Consider the following 23,993-nt stretch of genomic DNA (forward strand, 5'->3'; position numbering starts at 1 on the left):
GCAGGCAGCGGTGTGCAAGAGCGGCGGGAGCGCGCGCCCGAGCGGCGGGAGTGCGGACAGCGGCGGTAGCGCGGAGGGTACGGATTTCTCCATCTCTTGGTTTTTTAGGGGGGGAAAAAGAGATGGAGAAATACGTACCGCAGGGGGTAAAGTGGTTAATATTCAGAAAGGTGGGCGGAACCTACAAAAGCCAATCATAATTCACCTATTGATTTTCAAGGGGAATATTTACATTGCTGCCATTCTTGCACTGTTAATGGCACGAGCCTCAAACCTGGTACAGTTGATCATTGGGTGGGGTTAAATTTCAGAAAGGGGGTGGAGCCACAAACAGCCAATTAGATTTGTTTCATTCCAATGCAAATTATTGATGCCAAACACTGCAAAGCTCACAAACTTGATAATTGAGTAATTGATCAATTGTGTGTGAGGGTTAGAAAAGTGGGCACAGCCAACACCAGCCAAATACATAAGCGTGCAACACCGAGTCATAAGTGGGCGGAGACAAATACAAATTTTACTTGGAAAATGTAAACTGCAGCCATTCTTACACTGTTAAAAGGGTTCTCAAACTTTGCACAGTTAATTACTGAGTGACTGGGATTAATATTCAGAAAAGTGGGTGGAGCCTAAATAATCAATCAAAAATTACCTATTGATTTTTCAGGGGAATATTTCATTGCTGCTATTCTTGGACTGTTAATGGCACAAGCCTCAAACCTGGTACAGTTGATCATTGGGTGACTTGGGTTTTAAGTGATAAAAGGGGGTGGAGCCACAAACAGCCAATCTTATTTGTTTCATTTTAATGCAGGTTATTGATGCCAAAAATGCAAACCTCACAAACTTGGTCATTGAGTAATTGAGTAATTGTGTGTTAGGGTTAGGAAAAGTGGGCACAGCCAACACCAGCCAAATACATAATCGGGCAATACTGGGTCATCAGTAGGCAGAGACAAATACACATTTCACTGAGAAAATGTAAACTGCAGCCATTCTTACACTGTTAATGGTAGGGTTCTAAAACTTTGCACAATTGGTCAATACTCAGAAAAGTGGGTGGAGCCTACAAAAGCTAATCAAAATTCACCTATTGATTTTCAAGGGGAAAATGTAATTGCTGACATTCTTGCACTGCTAATGGCACAAGCCTTAAACCTGGTACAGTTGGTCATTGGGTGACTGGCGTTCAAATTTAGACAAAAGGGGTGGAGCCAAAAACAGCCAATCAGATTTGTTTAATCTCAATGCAAATTATTGATGCCAAAGACCTCAAAGCGCACAAACTTGGTCATTGAATAATTGTGTGTTAGGGTTAGAAAAAGTAGGCAGAGCCAACACCAGCCAAATACATACCTGAACAATGTCAGGAAATCAGTGGGTGGAGAAAAATACAAATTTCATTGGGAAAATGTAAACTGCAGCTATTCTTACACTGTTAGTGGTAGGGTTCTCAAACTTTGCACAGTTGGTCACTGGGTGACTGGGATTAAAATTCAGAAAGGTGGGTGGAGCCTACAAAAGCCAATTAAAATCCACATATTGATTTCTAAGGGGAATATTTAATTGCTGCCATTCTTGCACTGTAAATGGCACAAGCCTCTTGCACTGTTAATCACCTGTACCTGGTACACTTGGCTATTGGGTGAGTGGGGTTCAAATTCATAAAGGTGGTGGAGCCACATCCAATCAGATTTATTTTATTGCAAATTGTGTGTTGGGGTTAGGAAAAGTGGGCGGGACCAACACCAGCCAAATACATACCCGGGCAATGTTGGGTGTCCAGCTAGTGCAGAATAAACTAAAATATATGCTTTACTCTAATTAGCCAATAAAGAGATAACATGGTGTCTCAACAACAAAGATTCTGTTTAGGACTTTTTCCCTTAGGGCCCGTTTCCACTGTTGCGACGCGATTTCGCCGGCATTCCGACGCTTGTAAAAACGCATGTGTTTTTACCCGCGATTTCGCGTGCGATTTCGCATGGCAGGGTGCCATGCGAAATTAACCATGACACTGCCAGGGCAAAATAACATTGAAAAGGGTGCGAAATCTCACGCGAAATCGCGGGTAAAAACGCATGTAACAAACGCATGCGTTTTTACTATTAAATACATTAGCGGCGATTCGCACGGATTCCCGACGCAGGCGAATTCTGTGGGTCCCGTCGTGCAGATTTGGCCCGCCGCCAAATCGCTCCCGCATGCCGCACATGTGGAAACAGCCCCGGCCACTTCAGTGTAACAAGCGAATCCGCATCTCGTCGCCGCATGCGGATTCGCTATGGTGGAAACGAGCCCTTATAGCTACCTTAATTACATTAATATATTACCTTGGTGCTGTGCTAAAGCCTTTTACACATTGCTGGACTAAACTCGGCCAAGACAGTTGATTCAAAGCCATCTTGACTGTAAATCTACTATCTGTACAGGTATCCCCAATGTCACTAAAAGGTCCAGCACAAACAGCTAAGTTCTTATTCTTCTCTTTGCCCTCCTTGCCAGCAGCTGCTTCATCATTCACTTTACTGTTTCCTCCTTCAATTGCAACAGAAGGCGTCACTAGGCTGGAGCTGGGGGTAGAAACTGGAGGATTACAGGAGTTTCTAAATCTGGCCACCTCAATATTCATTTGCAAACACACTTTCTGCTGGACGCCACCAAACGGTTGGAAATCTTGCATCTCTTGCTCATAGAACCCACATGGCTGGACATCTAACAGCTCTGCTTCAAATCAGTAAGAGTTCAATACAGGGCTGGCACTTCCATAGAGACAAAAAGGGCAATTGCCCAAGGGCCCCAGAGCCTGTGGGGGCCCACCAAGGTGCCCCTCCATCTATGGTGACCCATGAGGGATACTGGGTGTACACTCCATATAGGAAAAGGAGGGGGCAGTGGGCGGGGAAGTAATTACTCACCTGTTCCTTTCACTTTCCAGGTCTGCATACCACTGCTTGTCACCTCCTGCAGTGCCGCCCACCGTGCTTACACAAGTGCAGTCTGTCCATCTACCGCTGCTCCCCTTCCTGGCCCCCTCCAGCTTGGCGGCCCCCACCCACGATCAGGCGGGCGCCAGCCCCCCCCCCCACTTCTGCCGCCTGAGGAACCTGCCTCACCCCTCCTCATGGGTTGCCCGGGGCTGTATGTTACCTGTACTCTATCATGCTTTATGCAACTGTATAAACTATTATGCTGCTACATACTCTCTATTGTAGAGTGCCATGGAAGATGCCAGCACTATACAAATCACTACTACTACCACGACTATTGCCACCACTACTATTATGATAACAATGGGCAAAAGCAGGTAGAAGACACATTTTTACTATATGTTAAGCCATACAGGAATACTGCTTTAAATGCCATGTCTTCATGCACGATTACACAGCAAATTTAAAATGGTTAATGTTTATGCAGGTTCCTCGCTCAGTCTGCAGTGAGAGTTGCCCCCCAGGGTTCAGGAAGGCTGCTCTACAAGGACAACCTGTCTGCTGCTTTGAGTGTGTCCCGTGTCTACAAGGAGAGATCTCCAACCAGACTGGTAAGTAATATCAGTAGACATTGCCATATTACACAGTTTCAATGCTACACAGTCATAAACCATATCAAGGCCCCAGAAGTCAGTAAGAAAGAACATGATCTGCTTAAAGTGAAATCCTGGTTTTGTGTAATGATCCGCTCAGCTGGCTGCACAGGCAGACAGCTGTTTGACCATTCCTCTAGTATGTGGGCTGCAGGTCTCTGGAAGAGAGACCTGTCTTTCCTTTGCAAGTTTCTGATCTGCTCTGCTACTGAGGAATTTGCATACATTGGTTATGCAAATCACCCAGCAAACTCCTTTGTAGGCTGGCAGTATAAAGAGCTATGTTTCCCTGAGTCCTTTTCTAGTCATTCCTTCAGGTTTGTTGAAACACTCCTAGAGTGTCAGCCCTGCTATTGTTTGTTAAAGTTATCTTAGAGTAATTCTTGGGACTGCACTAGGTAGCTTCCCTAGTGCAGTTAGCTTGCTATCTGTTTTGTCTGTATTGCCTCTCTGTTGCGATTGTCCTGTCACCAACGGTGGTTGTCAGGAAATCGTTCTGCCTGTCTGGGGTGCTAACCAGAGCAGCGGTCGCTACTGGTAGCCCCTTCTGTTCATCTGTCTGTCTTGTTTGGATCGCACTAGCCACTAGCGGTAGCGGCTTTGGATCCTTCTGATCTTTGTTCTTGGAGTGTAGCTGGGGCAGCGGTTGCTACCTGCTATCTCATCTGTCTTTCTTGCTTGGATCGTACTCGCTCTGGCAGAAAGAGCAGTGGATTCTGCTAAGCTCTGTTGTCATACTTGGATCGCACTCGCTCTGGCAGAAAGAGCAGTGGATCTTATCTGACCTATACCTGTTTTCTGTTGATCTGTCTGTCTTGTCTGATACGAACGCTTGCTGTAGGCTCGGTGAGGTAACCGTTAAGCAAGCACTCGCGTTCTCTGTTTCGTGTTTGTCTGTTGGTGGTTAGTTAGGCGTGCTTGTCTCTGTTGTGCTTAACGTGCGGAGATCGTTCTGTAAACACGCTCGCCGTTGCAAATGAGTGCGGTGTTCACGTTTAGTTAGCGTTTGTTATTTTCGTTATTTTCTCATTGTTGTTTGCTGTGCCTTTGCTCCTCTCGTGTTCTGTTCTGATATGTCTTGTGTCACTTCTGGCGATTGCCTTTCTCGCGATTGCGTTCTTGCTTTTGTTTCTGCTGATGTGTGTTCACCGTCGCAGGGTCGCGACTAGATTGGTGAACACACATTCATCCTGTATCTGTGCTCTTTCTCTTTAAGGGCTATCTTGACCTCCATTGTTGCAATTCAGACAATTCTCATCTGGCATTTGTGGCAGTGCAGAGGGTTTTATTCCTCTGGACTCCACAGCTCCATCTGCCGGTGGGAATTTCCCTCTACTGGTGCTTGCACCAAAGCTGGGTACTCTCCTTCCCTACGCTTGTGGAAGACTTCCGCCGTGTCAGCGCACTCCTTGTGCGCTGATCACGGAGATAATTACACAATCATTACATTTTGCTAGCCTTCTGTTAAAAATAAAAATGTATCCATGCTGCACAAAATTATCTGTCCATGTCAGTTCCCATCCCAGCCAACTATAAAGTTCCATACCTATCTGTAAGCGAAAATAGCACTTTCCTTCAATAGGGGAATCTGTACTATGCTGGTGGTACAGATTTTCCAGGGATGCTTATTTTACAGGATAAGTAACTGTCTACTTATTTTCCAAATCTGCAGCTCTGACACTCACAATCTGACACTCAGCTTGGAGGGATAATTGTGGATTGGCTTTGAGTTCATATCCACATACCAAAGAAAAGTAAGGTGAAATAATTTTAGATTTCCTAAATTAAATGTGAGACATGGCAACTAATCTTCGATGAATCTTGCTACTGTTGCTAAAAAACATATATTTCTTTTTTTACAATATTTTTTTTTTTGATCTAGATTCTGTGGATTGTATGAAGTGTTCCTGGGATCAATGGCCAAATTCACAGAGGACCAAATGTTTTCCTAAGACATTTGAATTTTTGGCTTTTGAAGAACCAATGGGAGCAATTTTAGCAACTGTCAGCATTTTTTCTTCTTTTACTCCTGTTTTTATTTTAAATATGTTCATGCAGCATAAACACACTCCAATAGTCAAAGCCAACAACTATACACTAAGCTGTCTTCTACTGGTACTTCTGTGTCTCTGTTTTCTTTGTCCTTTGGTATTCATTGGATATCCCCAACCCGAGACATGTCTTCTGCGCCAGGCTTCATTTGGCCTGGTCTTTGCTCTCTGTGTTTCCTGCATCTTGGCAAAAACCATTATGGTGGTGTTGGCTTTCATGGCCACCAGACTAGGCAGCAGACTAAGGAAATGGACTACTCCTCGAGTATCCTATATCATTATTTTCAAGTGTAGTTTAATACAGTTTATTTTTTGTACTTTTTGGCTGTCAGTTGCTCCTCCGTTTGCACAAAACAACATTCAGACTAAACCTGGAATCATTATTGTTGAGTGTAATGAAAATTCTTCTATAGCCTTTTGGACCATGTTGGGCTACCTCTTTCTTTTGGCCGCCATAAGTTTCAATGTGGCCTTTCTGGCTCGGAGACTTCCTGACAGCTATAATGAAGCCCAGTTTATTACATTCAGCATGCTGGCCTTCCTCAGTGTCTGGATATCATTTATCCCAGCATACCTCAGTGCTCAGGGCAAATACACTGTGGCCATGGAGATCTTTGCTATACTGGCCTCCAGTTGGGCTCTGGTCAACTGTATGTTCCTCTCTAAGTGTTTGATTATCTTGTTCAGACCCGACATGAACTCAAAAGAATATCTTACAGGAAGAGGCAAAAAGGGTCATTCGACTAACAGAATTTAGTCCCCCAAAAAATTGATCATCTTTGTAGGTTTCAAAAGTCTCACATATACTCAGTATATATTAATATAAGCGTTCTAAATAGACACATTATCAATATTGTTATTATTTTATTATTACATGGGCTAAGATTAATTTGATATTACACATCTTAAACAATTTATGGGGAAGAGTAACAGTACTTCTTATTTAAAAACAAAACAAAACAAAAAAACTGAAAATTAAAAACATGCTGTGAAGTGATAATACATAGAAAACATATGTTTGCCCTTAGTTTATTTAAACACACCTTAATACTATATGAATCTTTCACACAGAATGAAAATGTAGATCACTTGTTCTGATTACACTGACTACAGATTTGATGTAAATGGCCATTTCTTTCTATATAAGCCTGTGAGGATTATAGCTCTGTGGCCAGGAAGGCCTCGATGGGGGTGGAGACAGAGTCAAGTAGATTTCCTGGCGGTGATCAATGATGAGCAAAAATGCCAACATTCTTTTCACGCTCATTTTCGCAAAAATAATGTTAAATTCGATTTTTGATCATTTTGGTATTTTTTGCATCTTCACTAATTTTTGCAGTAAAAATATACATTTTTGAAGTAAACATTTGCCCAGTAAAAATATTGTTTTTCCGCGTCCTCCCCCCTTTTGTGAATTTTCGCTGTAAACATATACATTTTTCATATAAAACCTATTTTTACTAAATAATTCTCAAAATCGAAAATAGCATTTTAGATGCAAAAAAAGTCTTCTTTTCTCAGGCAAACTGCGACTGGACTGCACTGAAGAGGAGGCAGAATCATCCTAAGGGCTGCTGGAATTTGGTGTACCCTAGCCAAAATAAGTAATGGTGTCTCCTGTAGATTAATTAAAGAAATGTTGTATTTGGTATCTTGGAGATATAGTAGCCATCTAGTTGTCCTGTATACATATACATGCAGCTGGTGGGATTACATTAGTCGAGATCAGGAACTTTAATATGCAGTGTCTCTGCAATCAAGATACCGAAGACTGCAAACAACTTAGGCAACATGGTGGCATAGTGGATAGCACTCTTACCTGGTTCGAATCCCAGCCAGGGCACTAACTGCAAGGTGTTTGTATATTCTCCCCATGTCTGTTGGCCTTCCTCTGGGCACTTCACTTTCCTTCAGTGGTGCTCCAATACCCTCAATCACAGATTCGAGTAAATCCGATCACGGCAGAATTGAAATCCAGATACGGCATGATCATGAGCTGGAATTGATGCCCAATTCTGAATTCAAATTGGATTTTATCCGTGATTAAAAGTGATATCCGTGATCAAGGCCGTGATCACAATTTTACTTTAACGGTTAATAGCAAAGCCCCCGTACATGCTAGAAACACCAAATTTGCCAGATATGTTAAAAAGAAAAGTGGGAACAAGAGGAAAAAAATCAAAAAGTCCTTATAGTTTTTGAGAAAATTGATTTTAAAGTTTCAAAGGAAAAAGTATACATTTAAGTGTGGTAAATACATTAAACTGTCATTTAACCACATGAGCCTAACTGGACGAAAATTTTCGTCCAGTTAGGCTGTGCGCACTCCCACGGGTCGCGAACGCTCCCGCGGCCCCCCCCCCATGCGCACTCCCACTGCTGGCCATTAGCCCGGCGATCAATGAAAGGGATTGTAAATCCCTTTCACTGATCGGACCCCCCTCGGAGAAAAGCCGACAGCGTCTCTTCAGACACTGCGGCTTTTCTGAGATGAAAACGTTCCCCGTCTTCATACTTCTTCCTGGGAGCGGGATCGATCGCTCCCAGGACTTTTTGACTGTGGCCATCTTGTGGCCAAATAGCAAACTACACCAAAAAACAGTTTGTATTGAATAAATACATTTTTAACCATTTAAAATCCCCTGTTTACCTCCCACACCAAAAAATACCCACATACAAGTTTTAATAAAAAATAAAATACAAAATTACAATAATAAAAAAAAACCATAAATAGGTCTGACTCTGAACTTTTTAAATATTCATGTCAAATGAGTATATCAATATGATTTATTAAATGATGGGCTTCTAAATAGTGATGGACACAAATTGAAACAATGCACCTTTATTTCCAAATTAAATATCGGCACCATACATTGTGATAGGGACATAATTTAAATGGTGTAATAAGCGGGACAAATTGGTAAATAAAGTACATAGGTTTTAATTATGGTAGCATGTATTAATTTCAAACTATAATGGCCAAAAGCTGAGCAATAATGATTTTTTCCATTTCTTTCTTAATATTCCTGTTAAAATGGATTTAGAATAAATTAATTCTCAGCAAAATGTATCACCCACAGAAAGCCTAATTGGTGGCGGAAAAAACAAGATATAGATCAATTCATTGTGATGAGTAGTGCTAAAGTTATTGGCAAATGAATGGGAGGTGAAAGTTGCTCAGATGTAAAAAAAATCTCAACCCTGTAGGCTGAAGTGGTTAAATGTATACTTTTTTTTCCTTAGAAACTTTAAAATCAATTTTCTCAAAAACTATACGTTTTTTTGGAAAATATTTTTCTCTTTTAAAAGAAAAGAGAAAAAACATTTTTCAAAAAAACCGTACAGTTTTCGTTTTTTCCCCACTGTTCTTCTTACCATATCTGGCAAATTTGATGTTTCTAGCATGTAATGGGGCTTTGCTATTAACTGCTAAAGTCGCCGGGTTTTTAATCACCAATACCGACTAGTGATCATGAGTAACTCATGCAGGGGCATAACAATAGACCCTGCAAGGGATGCCTCCGCATGGGGGCCCAGAAGCCACAGAGGGCCCGTGGGGGGGGGGGGGGGGGGATTTGAGAGACTGACAGCTAAGGGCATGGAGAAAAAACGTATTCTGCTCTCGCACCATTGTTATATTGACTGCATGTGTCCACCACACAGTTAAGGACTCACTTTGGAATTTGTACACTGTCCCTGCTCCCTAGGGTTCGTAAAAAACATCTGTCTCTCACTGCTACAAAGTTCTGATGATTACAAGTACAACCTTAACACCAAACGAGTCACATTTTGAAAAAAAGTTTTACACTTTCCCTTAAACTCCTTGCTTTCACTCTGAAAGGATTCCTAGATTCTTATCACGCATGCTGACCTTATGGCCTCGGATTACTTTTACAACACAATGGAGTGGAGATTGATGTCTTTACTTTTGCTGCTTCATTGAGAGCTTGTTGTCTCATGGTCCAAGATCTTGTAATAACAGTATCAACCAGTGACATTCTGAATGTTTGCCAAAGTTAAGCTGGGTTTACACCATACAATTTTCTGTTACATTCTTCTGTTAAATTTTTCTATTAGAATGCATAATTAGATTATTTTCTGTAGCGAATGGTCATTATCTCTGGTGCATTGTCTTCTGTTTATCTCCTGCTGAGTAGAACAATGCCTAATTGCTCTGCAGATAGATCGTAAGGTAGATACATTTCCAACATGTTGAACTTTATCTATCTGGCAGGGAAACCTAACAGAAAATTGTATGGTCACGGTGTAAACCCAGCATTACAGTGAATACTATATCTTATGTTCAGCATGTCATTGTTGTTCCTCCATATAGCATGTGCTCTCATGTCGTAAAATAATACGGCTGTGTGTGTATGTATGTACTGGGAGCAGAGCTGCAACCAGGGACTTGTCGGCTGCAATGGGCTGGAGGAAGCCCCAGGTAAGTAGATCTGGGGGTAGCATAGATTGCCTGACATTTCCTTTAAGTCTAAGTGTTTTTATCTGCATGGGGAAAACACATTGGTCCTCAGTTTTTCTGTGCAGAAAGTGAGGGGGGTGGGGGGCCCATTCAAAGTTTCGCAGGGGGGCTCAGTGATGTCTAGTTATGCCCCTGAGCTCGTGATCATGATTCATGTAACGAGTGCAATCACAAGTGCATTCGTGATCGACATTTGTGATCGAGAGCCGATCCCGATTGCCGATGACGACCTTGTGATCTGCAAAAATGACTCGTGATCACGAGGTCGTGACGAGCACCACTGCTTTCCTTCCACTTTCCTTCCACATCTAAAAAACCTCCAAACATACAGATAAGTTAACTGGCTACCCCCAAAGTTGCACAAACAATCCAAATAGGAGTACAGATAATAACAAACTAAGAACTATGTCCCAATAGGGGACCTGACCTATATGTACAAAGATAGAAGCGTAGGGAGGTCACTTTGTCGGTCAGCTGGGTATTATAGTGGTGTACACCAGTGATCAACAGGTCTCTACAGAAATATAAATACACATATGGGTAGGGACCCAGCATATATTAGCCGTTATAGGTCGGTCTCACCTTAGTCATTAAATATATATATACACATCTAAAAAGCACACCGCTAGTGCAGTGAGAGGTCTTTGCTAATCCCCCCCAGGCAGCTGAAAATCAGTCAACAAATACTGGGGTGTAACTATTCACATCACAGCAGGGTACTAATACAAGTGCAAGTGCAGGCATCTGGCATTTAAGAGTATGGTTAGTGCTCATATGCTTGCAGTGCTGCACCTAATAGGAGAAGGGAGGTGATAGAAAGTCCTCCCTCACCTAATGATTGGACAGGAGAGCACTTTGGCGTCAATTCACCAGAGAGGATTTACTAAGAGAAAAAAGGTAGGTAGTTTATCTCATGAGGTATTTTAACACTCTGGAGTCAATTCACCAGTGTGAGAGGACAGAGAGAAAAGTGTTGGATAGCAGGGGATAATGGAGAGATATGCATGAGGAAAGTGTGAGAAAGCAGAGAGTTAGGTAATCGGTATTAATGATTTACATGGGATACTTTTCCTCTCTGTAAGCTTGAAAGTGAAGCATTGTGGGTAGGAGGCGTAGTTTTACCACTACGTGACCAGAGTATTCCCGCCTTTTACTGCCGGATCATATCATAAATCATATCACGAGTGAGTCTGAACTTCTTCACCACCTCTGTCTCAGTAAAATTATCAAGAACTGTTCTCTCACGAAAAATACGAGGGGCGATTAAACAGACCCTCCTCCTGCGCCTTCGTCTCCTCATAATAGAAGCAAGCTCTAAGGCCTAGTGCACACCAGAGCGGTTCGGCTGCGTTTTGCGATCCGCTTGCGGCTGCGGATACGCTTGGGTAAAGTACTTCAATGGGCTGATGCACACCAGAGCGGGAGACGTTTTGCAGAAACGCATACTCCCGGGCTGCTGCAGATTTTGGATTGCGGAGGTGTTTCTGCCTCAATGTTAAGTATAGGAAAAACGCAAACCACTCTGAAAAACGGCACTTCAGAGCGGTTTGCCAGGCAGTTTTTGTTACAGTAGCTGTTCAGTAACAGCTTCACTGTAACAATACATGAAATCTACTACACTAAAAACACTTCACAAAACCGCAAAATGCTAGCTGAAACGCTACAGAAAAATAAGAAAAAGCGTTTCAAAATCTGCTAGCATTTTGCAGATCTGCTAGTGGTTTTTGGTGTGCACCAGGCCTAACAGAGTAAGCTCAAAAGGCTCCATCTTCCACAGCAGCAGCTGCTGTGTGAAAACCATGATATCTCCAGGTTCATTCAGGGGATAAAGAGATGAAAAAATAACGAATGGCCACACCCCCTTCCCATCAACTCTGACCAGCTTCCCTTCCCTGCTGAAGAGATGCACCCCCCGAGCATGATGCTGCCACCACCATATTTGACGGTGGGGACAGTGTGTTCAGAGTGATGTGCAGTGTTAGTTTTCCGCCACACATAGCGTTTCGCATTTTGGCCAAAACGTTCCCCTTTGGTCTCATCTGACCAGAGCACCTTCTTCCACATGTTTGCTATGTCCCCCACATGGCTTGTGGCAAACTGCAAACGGGACTTCTTATGCTTTTTGTTAACAATGGCTTTCTTCTTGCCACTCTTCCATAAAGGCCAACTTTGTGCAGTGCACGACTAATAGTTGTCCTATCGACAGATTCCCCCACCTGAGCTGTAGATCTCTGCAGCTCATCCAGAGTCACCATGGGCCTCTTGACTGCATTTCTGATTAGCGCTTTCCTTGTTCGGCCTGTGAGTTTAGGTGGACGGCCTTGTCTTGGTAGGTTTACCGTTGTGCCATACTCCTTCCATTTCTGAATGATCGCTTGAACAGTGCTCCGTGCGATGTTCAAGGCTTTGGAAATCTTTTTGTGGCCTAAGCCTGCTTTAAATTTCTTAATAACGTTATCCCTGACCTGTCTGGTGTGTTCTTTGGACTTCATGGTGTTGTTGCTCCCAAGATTCTCTTAGACAACCTCTAATGCCGTCACAGAGCAGCTGTATTTGTACTGACATTAGATTACACTTGGGTGCACTCTATTTAGTCATTAGCACTCATCAGGCAATGTCTATGGGCAACTGGCTGCACTCAGACCAAAGGGGGCTGAATAATTACGTACACCACACTTTACAGTTATTTATTTGTAAAAAAAGGTTTGAAATCATGTATGATTCCCATTCCACTTCTCACGTGTACACCACTTTGTATTGGTATTTCACGTGGAATTCCGATAAAATTGATTCATGTTTGTGGCAGTAATGTGACAAAATGTGGAAAACTTCAAGGGGGCCGAATACTTTTGCAAGCCACTGTATATACCAGTGATCAGTGACAGAGGACCTAGAACATGCCTAGGTACACTGTAGGGGGGTAAAAAGGAGTAGGACCAATTATACTCATATATGGGTCATATCTGGATGTAGCGGTGGTCATACAAATGATCATAAATACCGTAAAATTTACACAGACATATTTCCGAGGATCATAAACATGAACAAATGATGGACATAAGAGCACTAAATATCTATAGGGGTAACCTAAAGCTGGCCCTATTCTACAATGGATATATGAATATTGCACGGATTGGATTGGGAAGAGTTCCTTTGAGGTACAGTTAGTGACAAGACTATATTATTGCACTCTCTAATGGGGATTGGTGGAAATGCCCATTTCGATTCTGCAAAATTTCTATTCCGCCAAAGCTAATTCCTAATTCTCTGATTTTCCGATTTCAAAGGCATATTTTATTAAGAATTTTTTGTTTGGATTAGAAAATTCAAAAAATTATGGAAAAAAAACTGAGAATCGAAAATTAGAATAAATAAAAATTCCTGTGACCAGTCTAAAGTAACTGCGGTAATCCGATTTGCGCAGAAAAAAAAATCTGCATATTCTGATTAGCCCAATGCTTCCAAGTTCTGTGATTGGGCTAAACGGCAGGTGATTTGCAACACATGTCTGGTGTGGCTGGGACTGATAGTCCACACAGGTTCAGAAAGACTTTTATGACAGCCAGAAGGGAGTCAGCTGACCAAGCCGGTCAGCTGACGATTCAACCAGTTCCCATTGGTCCAGCACTTAGGGGAGGCACTGGAGAGCGCCTTGCTATATATACTGGGTGCTGGTCATTCTCTGGTTGTCTGCCGTTGCGATCACTACGTGGAAGCACTCAGACCTTTTGTTAGATTCTGTGTTATACTTCAGACTAGTTCCAGGGTGTTGATGATCACGGACCTCACACCCAGATTAGGGACTTGTGTTATATCTCTGTTATACTTCAGACTAGTTCCAGGGTGTTGATGATCCAGGAGCTCACACCCAGATTAGGGACTTGTGTTACCAACCTGTTATACGTCAGACTAGTCCCAGGGTGTTGATGATCACGGACCTCACACCCAGATTAGGGACTTGTATGATCATTCTGTTATTCTTCAGACTAGTTCCAGGGTGTTGATGATCACGGAGCTCACAACGAGACTAGGCATTGTATATTATCTGTTATGACCTTCTGCTTTCCTGACCATTCCTCTGCTTTCTGATTCGGTACCACGCATATCTAATATCACGTTGCAAAACCCTGCCTGTCTTGGATACCGAATCAGCATTCTGTCTTTGTACCTTATCTGTCTGTCTGTTGCCGACCTGGCTAGTGCGACCTCGAGAACTATCTCCTCTTTTTAGAGATAGTTCACAGATCTATCAGTGACACCCCACCCTTGGTGTCACTCACACTCTGGTCCTTCCTTCACTCAGCCTGACCCACCCCCCCTTTGGGAGCCTCAGGCCGAGGAAGGAGCCTGTCCTTCAGGCAGTATGCCATACTGCCTTGTATCCCCTTTATGGGGACCCTCCTCAAAGTATTACTGTTGCACCAAACACTCATATTACTCCGGTGTCCAGAGGTTAGAGATATATCTGATTATCGGTGATACTGCAGATCATCAATAATCGGGTATATATCTGTATTTTCGGTGATACTGCAGATCACCGGTAATCAGATCCTCTCTGTGTTACACCGATCGTTACAGAACGGCAGACCAAACACAAATGGACGCACTCACCAGCCGTCTGGGCACACTTACCACCTCCGTGGATAACATCAACCAAGTGCTGGGTAGCCACCTTATCTGGATCTGTACAAACCCTCCAGACGGCTGTGGATGAGGTGTGATCTCCTCCTAGCACAGACATACGTATGCCTGTATCCAAAAGATTTTCTGGTCACAGATCTGACTTCCGAAATTTTAGAAGTAGAGTGTTATTATACTTTGAGTTAAGACCTAAGTCTTCAGGCACTATGGCCTAAAGGGTTACATTTATCAAAACTTTATTATCTGGCGATTCCCAGACCTGGGCATACAGTCTCCCCATCGGTCACCCAGCCCTGGCCTCTGTGGAAGAATTTTTTCAAGCTATGGCTGTAATTTACGACGACCTAGACATTACCTCGACTTCTGAGCGGAAGCTCAAACTTTTGCGTCAAGGCAAGGGTCTGGTAGAAGATTATGCTGCTGAATTTAGGAGATGGTCGGTATCGGCCAGGTGGGATACTTTTGCCCTGTTAGGTTGTTTTTTATCAGGGTTGTCAGACGAGGTCTCTGATCTTATGTTAAGTCAGCCTGAACCCAAATCCATCAATGAGGCCATTTCATCAGCCATTAGAATAGATAGGCTGCGCTATCAGAGGCAGACCCGGGGAAAAAACCACGTGAGAATGGTGTCCCATGCTGTGCCCCCAGTAACTCCTATTCCCCCCGCATCACCTCCCCCTGAGCCAATGTAGATTGGTCGGTCTGAATTGTCTCAGGTGGAAACGCAGAATATCAGAGCAGCTCTGTCTGTATTGTGCAGAAAGGGGTCATAGAGTGCAGAACTGCCCTAAGAAATCGGGAAACGCTACTGCCTAGGTGTAGTTGGGGGTAATACCCTAGGTGTACAATTGTTACCCCTAGATGAGAAACGTTTGCTTCTTCCTTGTACTATTTCATGGGAAGATAAGTCTGAAGTCACTGAAGCCTTCATTGACTCAGGCTCAGCGGCTAATTTTATAGATTACGAATTTGCTAAGAAATTGGGAATTCCGCTCACAACGGTTAAACCACCGATTCAAGTTACTGCAGTGGATGACTCCCCACTGCAGGGTAACAGTCCACTGTCGCAGACTCCAGAGGTGGGAGTCGCTATTGGGGTGTTGCATAGAGAAGATTTGCATTTTTTTGTGTTACACATGACAACCTCCACGATCATTCTGGGCATGCCTTGGTTACAACTCCACTCCCCTCAGATAAATTGGGCCACTGGTCAGCTAACGAGCTGGTCGTCCCATTGCTTTCATCACTGTTTGGCGAAGGTAACCTTGGGCCAGACCAAGATTCACGTGGAGGGAGTACCAGTTCAGTATTCAGAATTCTCAGACGTGTTTTGTCCTATATCAGCCGATAAACTTCCTCCACATCGCCCTTTCAATTGTCCCATCGATCTCCGGTCTGGTTGTATGCCCCCTAGAGGTCACCTCTACAATTTATCTGGGCCAGAAAAATTGGCCATGCAGGAGTATATCCACGAGAACTTAGCTAAGGGGTTCATTCGCCCTTCCCGGTCACCTGCAGGAGCAGGTTTCTTTTTTGTTAAGAAAAAAGATGGAGGCCTTCGGCCGTGCATTGATTACCGGGGCCTGAATAAAATCACAGTAATCCATTGCCTTTGATAGACGATTTATTTACTCAGGTCACCAATGCTAAGATTTTCTCAAAATTGGATTTGCGGGGTGCATACAACCTGATACGGATCAGAGAGGGCGATGAGTGGAAGACGGCCTTTAACACACCCGATGGGCATTACGAGTACCTAGTGATGCCCTTCGGGTTGAGTAACGCCCCGGCCGTCTTTCAGGAACTCATCAATGAGGTGTTCAGGGAGGATTTAGGTAAATTTGTCCTGGTATATCTAGATGATATACTAATCTTCTCAGCTAACCTCACAGAGTACAGGGCCCATGTCAGATTTGTGTTGCACAAGCTAAGACAAAACATGCTTTATGCTAAGTTGGAGAAATGCATTTTTGAGGTAACATCTGTCGCCTTTCTGGGGTATATAATTTCCACCTCGGGCCTTTCTATGGACCCTGCCAAAGTCTCTGCTGTCCTGGAGTGGCCTCAGCCAGTAGGATTGAAGGCCCTCCAAAGGTTCTTAGGATTCTCAAATTACTATAGAAGGTTCATAAAGGGGTACTCCACAGTCATTGCACCCCTCACCAGTCTCACTAAGAAATAGGCAGATACCAACCACTGGTCCCCGGAAGCTTTGGCTGCTTTCTCCACTCTGAAAGAGCTGTTTTGTTCTGCACCCATCTTGAGACACGTCGACACATCCTATCCCTTTATTGTAGAGGTGGATGCCTCAGAGGTTTGGGTAGGGGCTGTGCTGTCTCAACGATCTGGGTTGCAGGGAAGATTACACCCGTGTGCCTATTTTTCTCGTAGGTTTTCACCAGCAGAGAAAAACTACGATATAGGCAACAGGGAGCTCCTAGCCATTAAATTGGCCTTTGAAGAATGGCGTCATTGGCTAGAAGGAGCAGAACATATGATTACAGTTTACACTGATCACAAAAATTTGGAATACATTGAGGGGGCTAAGAGATTGAGTCCCCGTCAGGCTCGATGGTCTCTATTTTTCTCGAAATTCAGATTTGTAATTACGTATACTCCGGGTAGTAAAAACATTAAAGCAGATGCTTTGTCCAGATGCTTTGAGCCAGAGACAGCGCAGCCCTCAGACCCAGAGACTATTATCCCACAGAAAGTGGTATTGGCAGCCACAGAGACCTGGAAGAACTGGATGGAGACTTTAAGTCCCTTCCAGCAGGATGTTCCTGAGGAAAAACCTGAAGGGGTCATGTTTGTACCATTGCCGTTTCGTCTCCAGATATTGCAGATGTTCCACTCCCACAAAAATGCTGGACACCCTGGGGCCTCCAGAACACAGGACCTTGTTGCTAGGTGTGCTTGGTGGCCTTCATTGGCAACTGACTGCAAGGAGTATGTGAGAGAATGTGCAGTGTGTGCGAAAAGCAAACCCTCCCGTCTGGCACCTGTGGGAACATTGCAGCCTTTGCCCACCCCGAGTGAACCATGGACCCACTTATCCATGGATTTTGTGGGTGAGCTCCCGAGGGCTGAAGGAATGTCGGTCATTTGGGTAGTAGTCGACAGATTCAGCAAAATGGCCCATTTCGTGCCCTTGAAAGGACTCCCCTCGGCCCAGGAATTGGCCAATCTTTTCATCATGCACATTTTCCGGCTACACGGCATCCCGGAAAATGTAGTGTCTGATCGGGGAGTCCAATTTGTCTCTAAATTTTGGAGGGCATTTTGTCATCAATTGGGCATGGAACTGTCATTTTCATCGGGCTACCACCCACAGACAAATGGTCAGACCGAGAGAATTAATCAGTCACTGGAACAATTTCTCAGGTGTTATGTTGCGGATGCGCAAAATGATTGGGTCAAGTTCTTGCCATTTGCAGAATTTGCACACAATAATTTAAAGAGCTCTTCCTCTGGATTCTCTTCATTTCAGGTGGTAACTGGAAAGTTGCCTAAGTTCTCCCCACTGCCAGTAGCTTCCACTCCGTTTCCAGCTTTGGAGGCTTGGCAAGAGTCATTTAAGAACATTTGGGGGAACGTGAAAAAGAATTTAGAGAAGGCCTTTCAGAGTCAGAAAGGTCAAGCTGACAAGAAACGTTCCATTGAGTGGAAGTTCCGCCCAGGAGACTTGGTCTGGGTGTCCACTCATCATTTGAATTTAAAACAACCTTCGCCCAAGTTAGGACCCAGATTTGTGGGCCCTTTCCCAGTAACCAGGAAAATCAACAATGTTATTTATGCCATTGATCTTCCTGCCAACATGCGTAGTGTAAGATCGTTCCATGTATCCCTGCTTAAGCCAGCAGTGCATGTAGGTTCCACTCCTCCTCCCCCTGTGATGGTGGATGACCAACCTGAGTATGAAGTGGAAAAGATTTTAGATTCACCCATTGTACAGAACTCAGTACATGATTTGGTTCACTGGAAGGGTTATGGTATTGAGGAAAGAACATGGGTACCTGATTGCCGCATGCATGCGGATGAATTAAAGAAGGAATTCCACGCCCTACATCCTGAGAAACCGGGTAGGAGCTGTCCGGAGTCCACTCCTCAGGGGGGGGGGGGGTACTGTGAGAAAATGCTGAAAAGCCGCCGCGTGTACTCAGAACGGGGCGGCTGAATCTGCGTCCAGTGCGGCGGTTTGCACGCATAGGCCTACATCCAGTAAGATAGCCGAACGCGGAGGAACCGCCGCATGCCGTGATAGCGGTGCGGCGGATTCCGCGTCCAGCACGGCAGGTGATTTGCAACACGTCTGGTGTGGCTGGGACTGATAGTCCACACAGGTTCAGAAAGACGCGCGCGCGCAGAGAGGCAGGTCTTTTATGACAGCCAGAAGGGAGTCAGCTGACCAAGCCGGTCAGCTGACGATTCAACCAGTTTCCATTGGTCCAGCACTTAGGGGAGGAGCTGGAGAGCGCCTTGCTATATATACTGGGTGCTGGTCATTCTCTGGTTGTCTGCCGTTGCGATCACTACGTGGAAGCACTCAGATCTTTTGTTAGATTCTGTGTTATACTTCACTAGACTAGTTCCAGGGTGTTGATGATCACGGACCTCACACCCAGATTAGGGACTTGTGTTATATCTCTGTTATACTTTAGACTAGTTCCAGGGTGTTGATGATCCAGGAGCTCACACCCAGATTAGGGACTTGTGTTACCAGCCTGTTATACGTCAGACTAGTTCCAGGGTGTTGATGATCACGGACCTCACACCCAGATTAGGGACTTGTATGATCATTCTGTTATTCTTCAGACTAGTTCCAGGGTGTTGATGATCACGGAGCTCACACCGAGACTAGGCATTGTATATTATCCGTTATGACCTTTTGCTTTCCTGACCATTCCTCTGCTTTCTGATTCGGTACCACGCATATCTGATATCACGTTGCCAAACCCTGCCTGTCTTGGATACCGAATCAGCCTTCTGTCTTTGTACCTTATCTGTCTGTCTGTTGCCGACCTGGCTAGTCCGACCTCGAGAACTATCTCCTCTGTTTAGAGATAGTTCACAGATCTGTCAGTGACACCCCACCCTTGGTGTCACTCACACTCTGGTCCTTCCTTCACTCAGCCTGACTCCCCCCCTTTGGGAGCCTCAGGCCGAGGAAGGAGCCTGTCCTTCAGGCAGTATCCCATACTGCCTTGTATCCCCTTTACGGGGACCCTCCTCAAAGTATTACTGTTGCACCAAACACTCATATTACTCCGGTGTTAGAGATATATCTGATTATCGGTGATACTGAAGATCATCAATAATCGGGTATATATCTGTATTCTCGGTGATACTGCAGATCACCGGTAATCAGATCCTCTCTGTGTTACACCGATCGTTACAGTGTGGAGCTTAGCTAAAAATGCAGCTAAAATTGATGCTTTGGTAAGAAAAACAAAGTTGCTGATGCTGTGAAACTGTTAAAGAAACACCAAGCCTTTTCAGTGCTGCTGAGTAGATTTTTAGTCCGGAGGTTCACTTTAAGCAAACCTGAAAAAAAAACAACCTATGATATAATGAATTTGTATGTGTAGTACGGATAAGAAATAGAACATTGGTAGCAAAGAAAAAAAGAGTCTCATATTTTTCTTTTGAGTTGTATAGCTTTTATTTAATAGCAGTGCATCAGTCTGTCACAGTTGTCATTTTAAAAGCACACTCTGTCTTTTAAACTATAAATTGATGCATAAATAATGACCCTTTCAACGTTCCTGCAGTAAAACCATATCTCAAGCTGCCTCTCACTGTTTCTTTGCTGTTAAAGTGAAGTGAAAACAGAACTGTATCTGACCCGACTTGGTTCAAATAGCTCAGAAAAGCTCTTTTGCATAGATAATGACTGACGTTTTTTAACTCTTCCTGTACTGGAAAACAATATGAGACTCTTTTTTCTTCTACTTATGTTCTATTTCTTAGCTGTACATACAATTCATTCTCTCATAAGTTTATTATCACTTCAGGTTTGCTTCAAGCAGGTGTTTTCTTTAGAACTTAGAACAGTCTGTATGTTACTGACTGAAGATACATAATCCATGTGAAGTCTGACTCATTACATGTGCACAAGATGCTCCATTCTGTGCACTGGAGAGATCACATGTAAATAATCACTGGAATAATTTTTCATTTGGGAAAGTAATTACCTGTAATTTCTGCAGGACCCCTGGAGAAGGCCTTTATTTTAATTGCGAAGTGTCATAGTGGACATATTTTATTCCTGCTATATGGATGATGAAAGCAGCTAAACATTTTAGCTATAAATAGTGGAGGAAGTTGCAGCATTGGCAGCAGAACTCTGAGATGTTCTCACTGCCGATTACCGTCCATCTTCATATACAGATTGTGAAGGTCATCACACTGTTCTTCTGCAGTAAAGTTCACACGTTTGAGGGTCAGAGATGTCAGCTGCCGACAATGTCAGACCTGGAAGGGATAAACAAGTTTGGGGATCTGATGGTGGGAGTCTTGTTGCCGATCCTTTCCGAAAAAGTTTATCAAAACATTTCTTTCATTACCAAACCGTCCAGGGTCAGTTGTACAACGTAAGTTTGTGGGTTTTTTAAATTTTGTTTTTGTCACTAAATTGTTTTTATTCAGCTGGGAGTGCTCTTGTTTGACTCACGTGCATATTGCATAGAGGAAAATGCAGGGCCGGCGCTACCATAGAGGCAAAGGGGGCAATTGCCCTAGGGCCCCAGAGCTTGTAGGGGCCCCCAGTGGCTACAAGAGGAAAAAAAATCAAAAAGACCTTATAGTTTTTGAGAAAATCGATTTTAAAGTTTCAAAGGAAAAAAAATACACATTTAAAAACCCGCCGAATTTAACGGTTAATAGAAAATCCACCTTAAATGCTAGAAACCCTAAATTTGCAGGATATGTTAAGGAGATCATCAGGAATAAGAGGATTTTTTTTTTTTTTTAAAGACCTTATAGTTTTTGAAAAAATCGATTTTAAAGTTTTAAAGGAAAAAAGTATACTTTTAAATGCAGTAAATGTCACTTTTAGTAGCAAACCTAACGGTAGTGTAATTTTACATGCATCAAAAGAAAGAGCAATAAATTTCCTGACGGCGTTTCCAGGGGATCCAAACGCAGCTGCAGCGCTTTGGCTAGGGATCGCTATACAACCGCAATATGGCTGAATGAAAATCCCTGGTATTTTTTCCTATTTTCCCAATTTTTTTTTTATGTTTAGAGTGTGGGAATTAAAAAAAAATTATATGGGGTCCCCCCTCCTGAAACTTTTTAACCCCTTGTCCCCCATGCAGGCTGGGGTAGCCAGAATGTGGAACTCCGACCGATTGGGGCTTCACACCCTGACGATACCAGCTGCAAAAAAGGTCCCTTAATGCCAATTTTTGTTCCGGAGTATCTGTTGGGGGGCCCACCAGGTTTATTTTGCCCTGGGCGGCATTGTTGCTTAAATCAGCCCTGGGAAAATGCACACCAAATTGCACTTAATGATTTGCATTGTACCATTATAACCTATAAACTAAACAAGCCTTGCCCACAGCTCCTCCAGTGCCTAGGCACTCTGAGAACCATGTAGCAAGAGCTTATGGGAGCTCAGTCTGGGCAGGAGGAAGAGGAGGAGGGGGGAGAGATGTTTTCACAGGCTGATGAGTGGAGATGTAGAGCAGCTTGCCTGTGTGTAATAATTACAAGCAGAACATGGCTGCTGTCATTGTATCACAGGAAGAAATAAGCATCTACTGTTGAAGCTGTTTTGCAGCTGGATTTGCTGTATAAACTATCTAAACTTTAGATAAGACACTGTATATAAACAAGTTACTTGTTATAGTTAGTTTTTCATCTCATATCCACTTTAACCAGTACACTATAAATACAAAAAAGATATAAAACAGTATTTTTTGCAATGGCTCAAAAGGCAAGTTATTTAAAATTCAAAATGCAAATGAGTGGAAAGCAAAAACACAAAATGCACCTGCAAATGCAAACGCATAAAAATATAATACGAAAGCCACACAATACAAAGAAAATACAGAAAAGCACATGAAAAAAAAGGGTTTTCTGCAGAAAAGTGTGCTTCCAGCCTTTAAAGAGAACCCGAGGTGGGTTTGAAGAATGTTATCTGCATACAGAGGCTGGATCTGCCTATACAGCCCAGCCTCTGTTGCTATCCCAAACCCCCCTAAGGTCTCCCTGCACTCTGCAATCCCTCATAAATCACAGCCACGCTGCTGACAAACAGCTTGTCAGAGCTGGCTGTGTTTATCTCTATATTGTCAGTCTGCTGCTCTCCCCGCCTCCTGCAGAACTCCAGTCCCCGCATGCATCCCTTCCCTCCCTGCTGATTGGAGGGAAGGGACGAGGGCAGGGACTGGAGCTATGCAGGGGGCGGGAGAGCAGCTGAGACTGACACTACAGATGTAAACACAGCCTCACAGCACGGCTGTGATTTATGAGGGATTGCAGAGTGCAGGGGGACCTTAGTGGGGTTTGGGATAGCAATAGAGGCTGGGCTGTATAGGCAGATCCAGCCTCTGTATGGAGATAACATTCTTTAACCACCCTGGCGTTCTATTAAGATCGCCAGGGCAGCTGCGGGAGGGGTTTTTTTAAATAAAAAAAAAACTTATTTCATGCAGCCAACTGAAAGTTGGCTGCATGAAAGCCCACTAGAGGGCGCTCCGGAGGCGTTCTTCCGATCGCCTCCGGCGCCCAGAATAAACAAGGAAGGCCGCAATGAGCGGCCTTCCTTGTTTTGCTTAGATCGTCGCCATAGCGACGAGCGGAGTGACGTCATGGACGTCAGCCGACGTCCTGACGTCAGCCGCCTCCGATCCAGCCCTTAGCGCTGGCCGGAAATTTTTGTTCCGGCTACGCTGGGCTCAGGCGGCTGGGGGGACCCTCTTTCGCCGCTGCTCGCGGCGGATCGCCGCAGAGCGGCGGCGATCAGGCAGCACACGCAGCTGGCAAAGTGCTGGCTGCGTGTGCTGCACTTTATTTGATGAAAATCGGCCCAGCAGGGCCTGAGCGGCAGCCTCCGGCGGTGATGGACGAGCTGAGCTCGTCCATACTGCCAGGCTGGTTAAACACACCTCGGGTTCTCTTTAAGTAGTGTGTACTAGAAATACTAACTTAAAGGAAATCTGAGGTGATTAATAAAATCAAGTTTTGCTTACCTGGGGCTTCCTCCAGCCCCTAGAATTCACATATGTCCCTT

The 23,993-nt window shown here is 44.0% G+C and overlaps 2 protein-coding genes across 2 annotated transcripts in view; both read left to right on the forward strand.

Moving 5' to 3' along the window:
• Positions 1-6,391, forward strand: part of LOC137562045 (extracellular calcium-sensing receptor-like) — a 70,151-nt gene extending 63,760 nt beyond the window's left edge. The window contains exons 5-6 of the mRNA XM_068273386.1: positions 3,418-3,541; positions 5,466-6,391. Coding sequence (XP_068129487.1) covers positions 3,418-3,541; positions 5,466-6,391 — 1,050 coding nt within the window. The remainder of the gene's footprint in view (positions 1-3,417; positions 3,542-5,465) is intronic.
• Positions 6,392-21,106: 14,715 nt separating this feature from the next.
• The window catches only part of LOC137562046 (extracellular calcium-sensing receptor-like), a 34,270-nt gene continuing 31,383 nt past the window's right edge, over positions 21,107-23,993 (forward strand). The window contains exon 1 of the mRNA XM_068273387.1: positions 21,107-21,348. Within this exon, the coding sequence (XP_068129488.1) occupies positions 21,107-21,348 (242 nt within the window). The remainder of the gene's footprint in view (positions 21,349-23,993) is intronic.

Source organism: Hyperolius riggenbachi, chromosome 3 (genome assembly GCF_040937935.1).
Source record: "Hyperolius riggenbachi isolate aHypRig1 chromosome 3, aHypRig1.pri, whole genome shotgun sequence".
Classification (NCBI taxonomy): Eukaryota; Metazoa; Chordata; class Amphibia; order Anura; family Hyperoliidae; genus Hyperolius; species Hyperolius riggenbachi.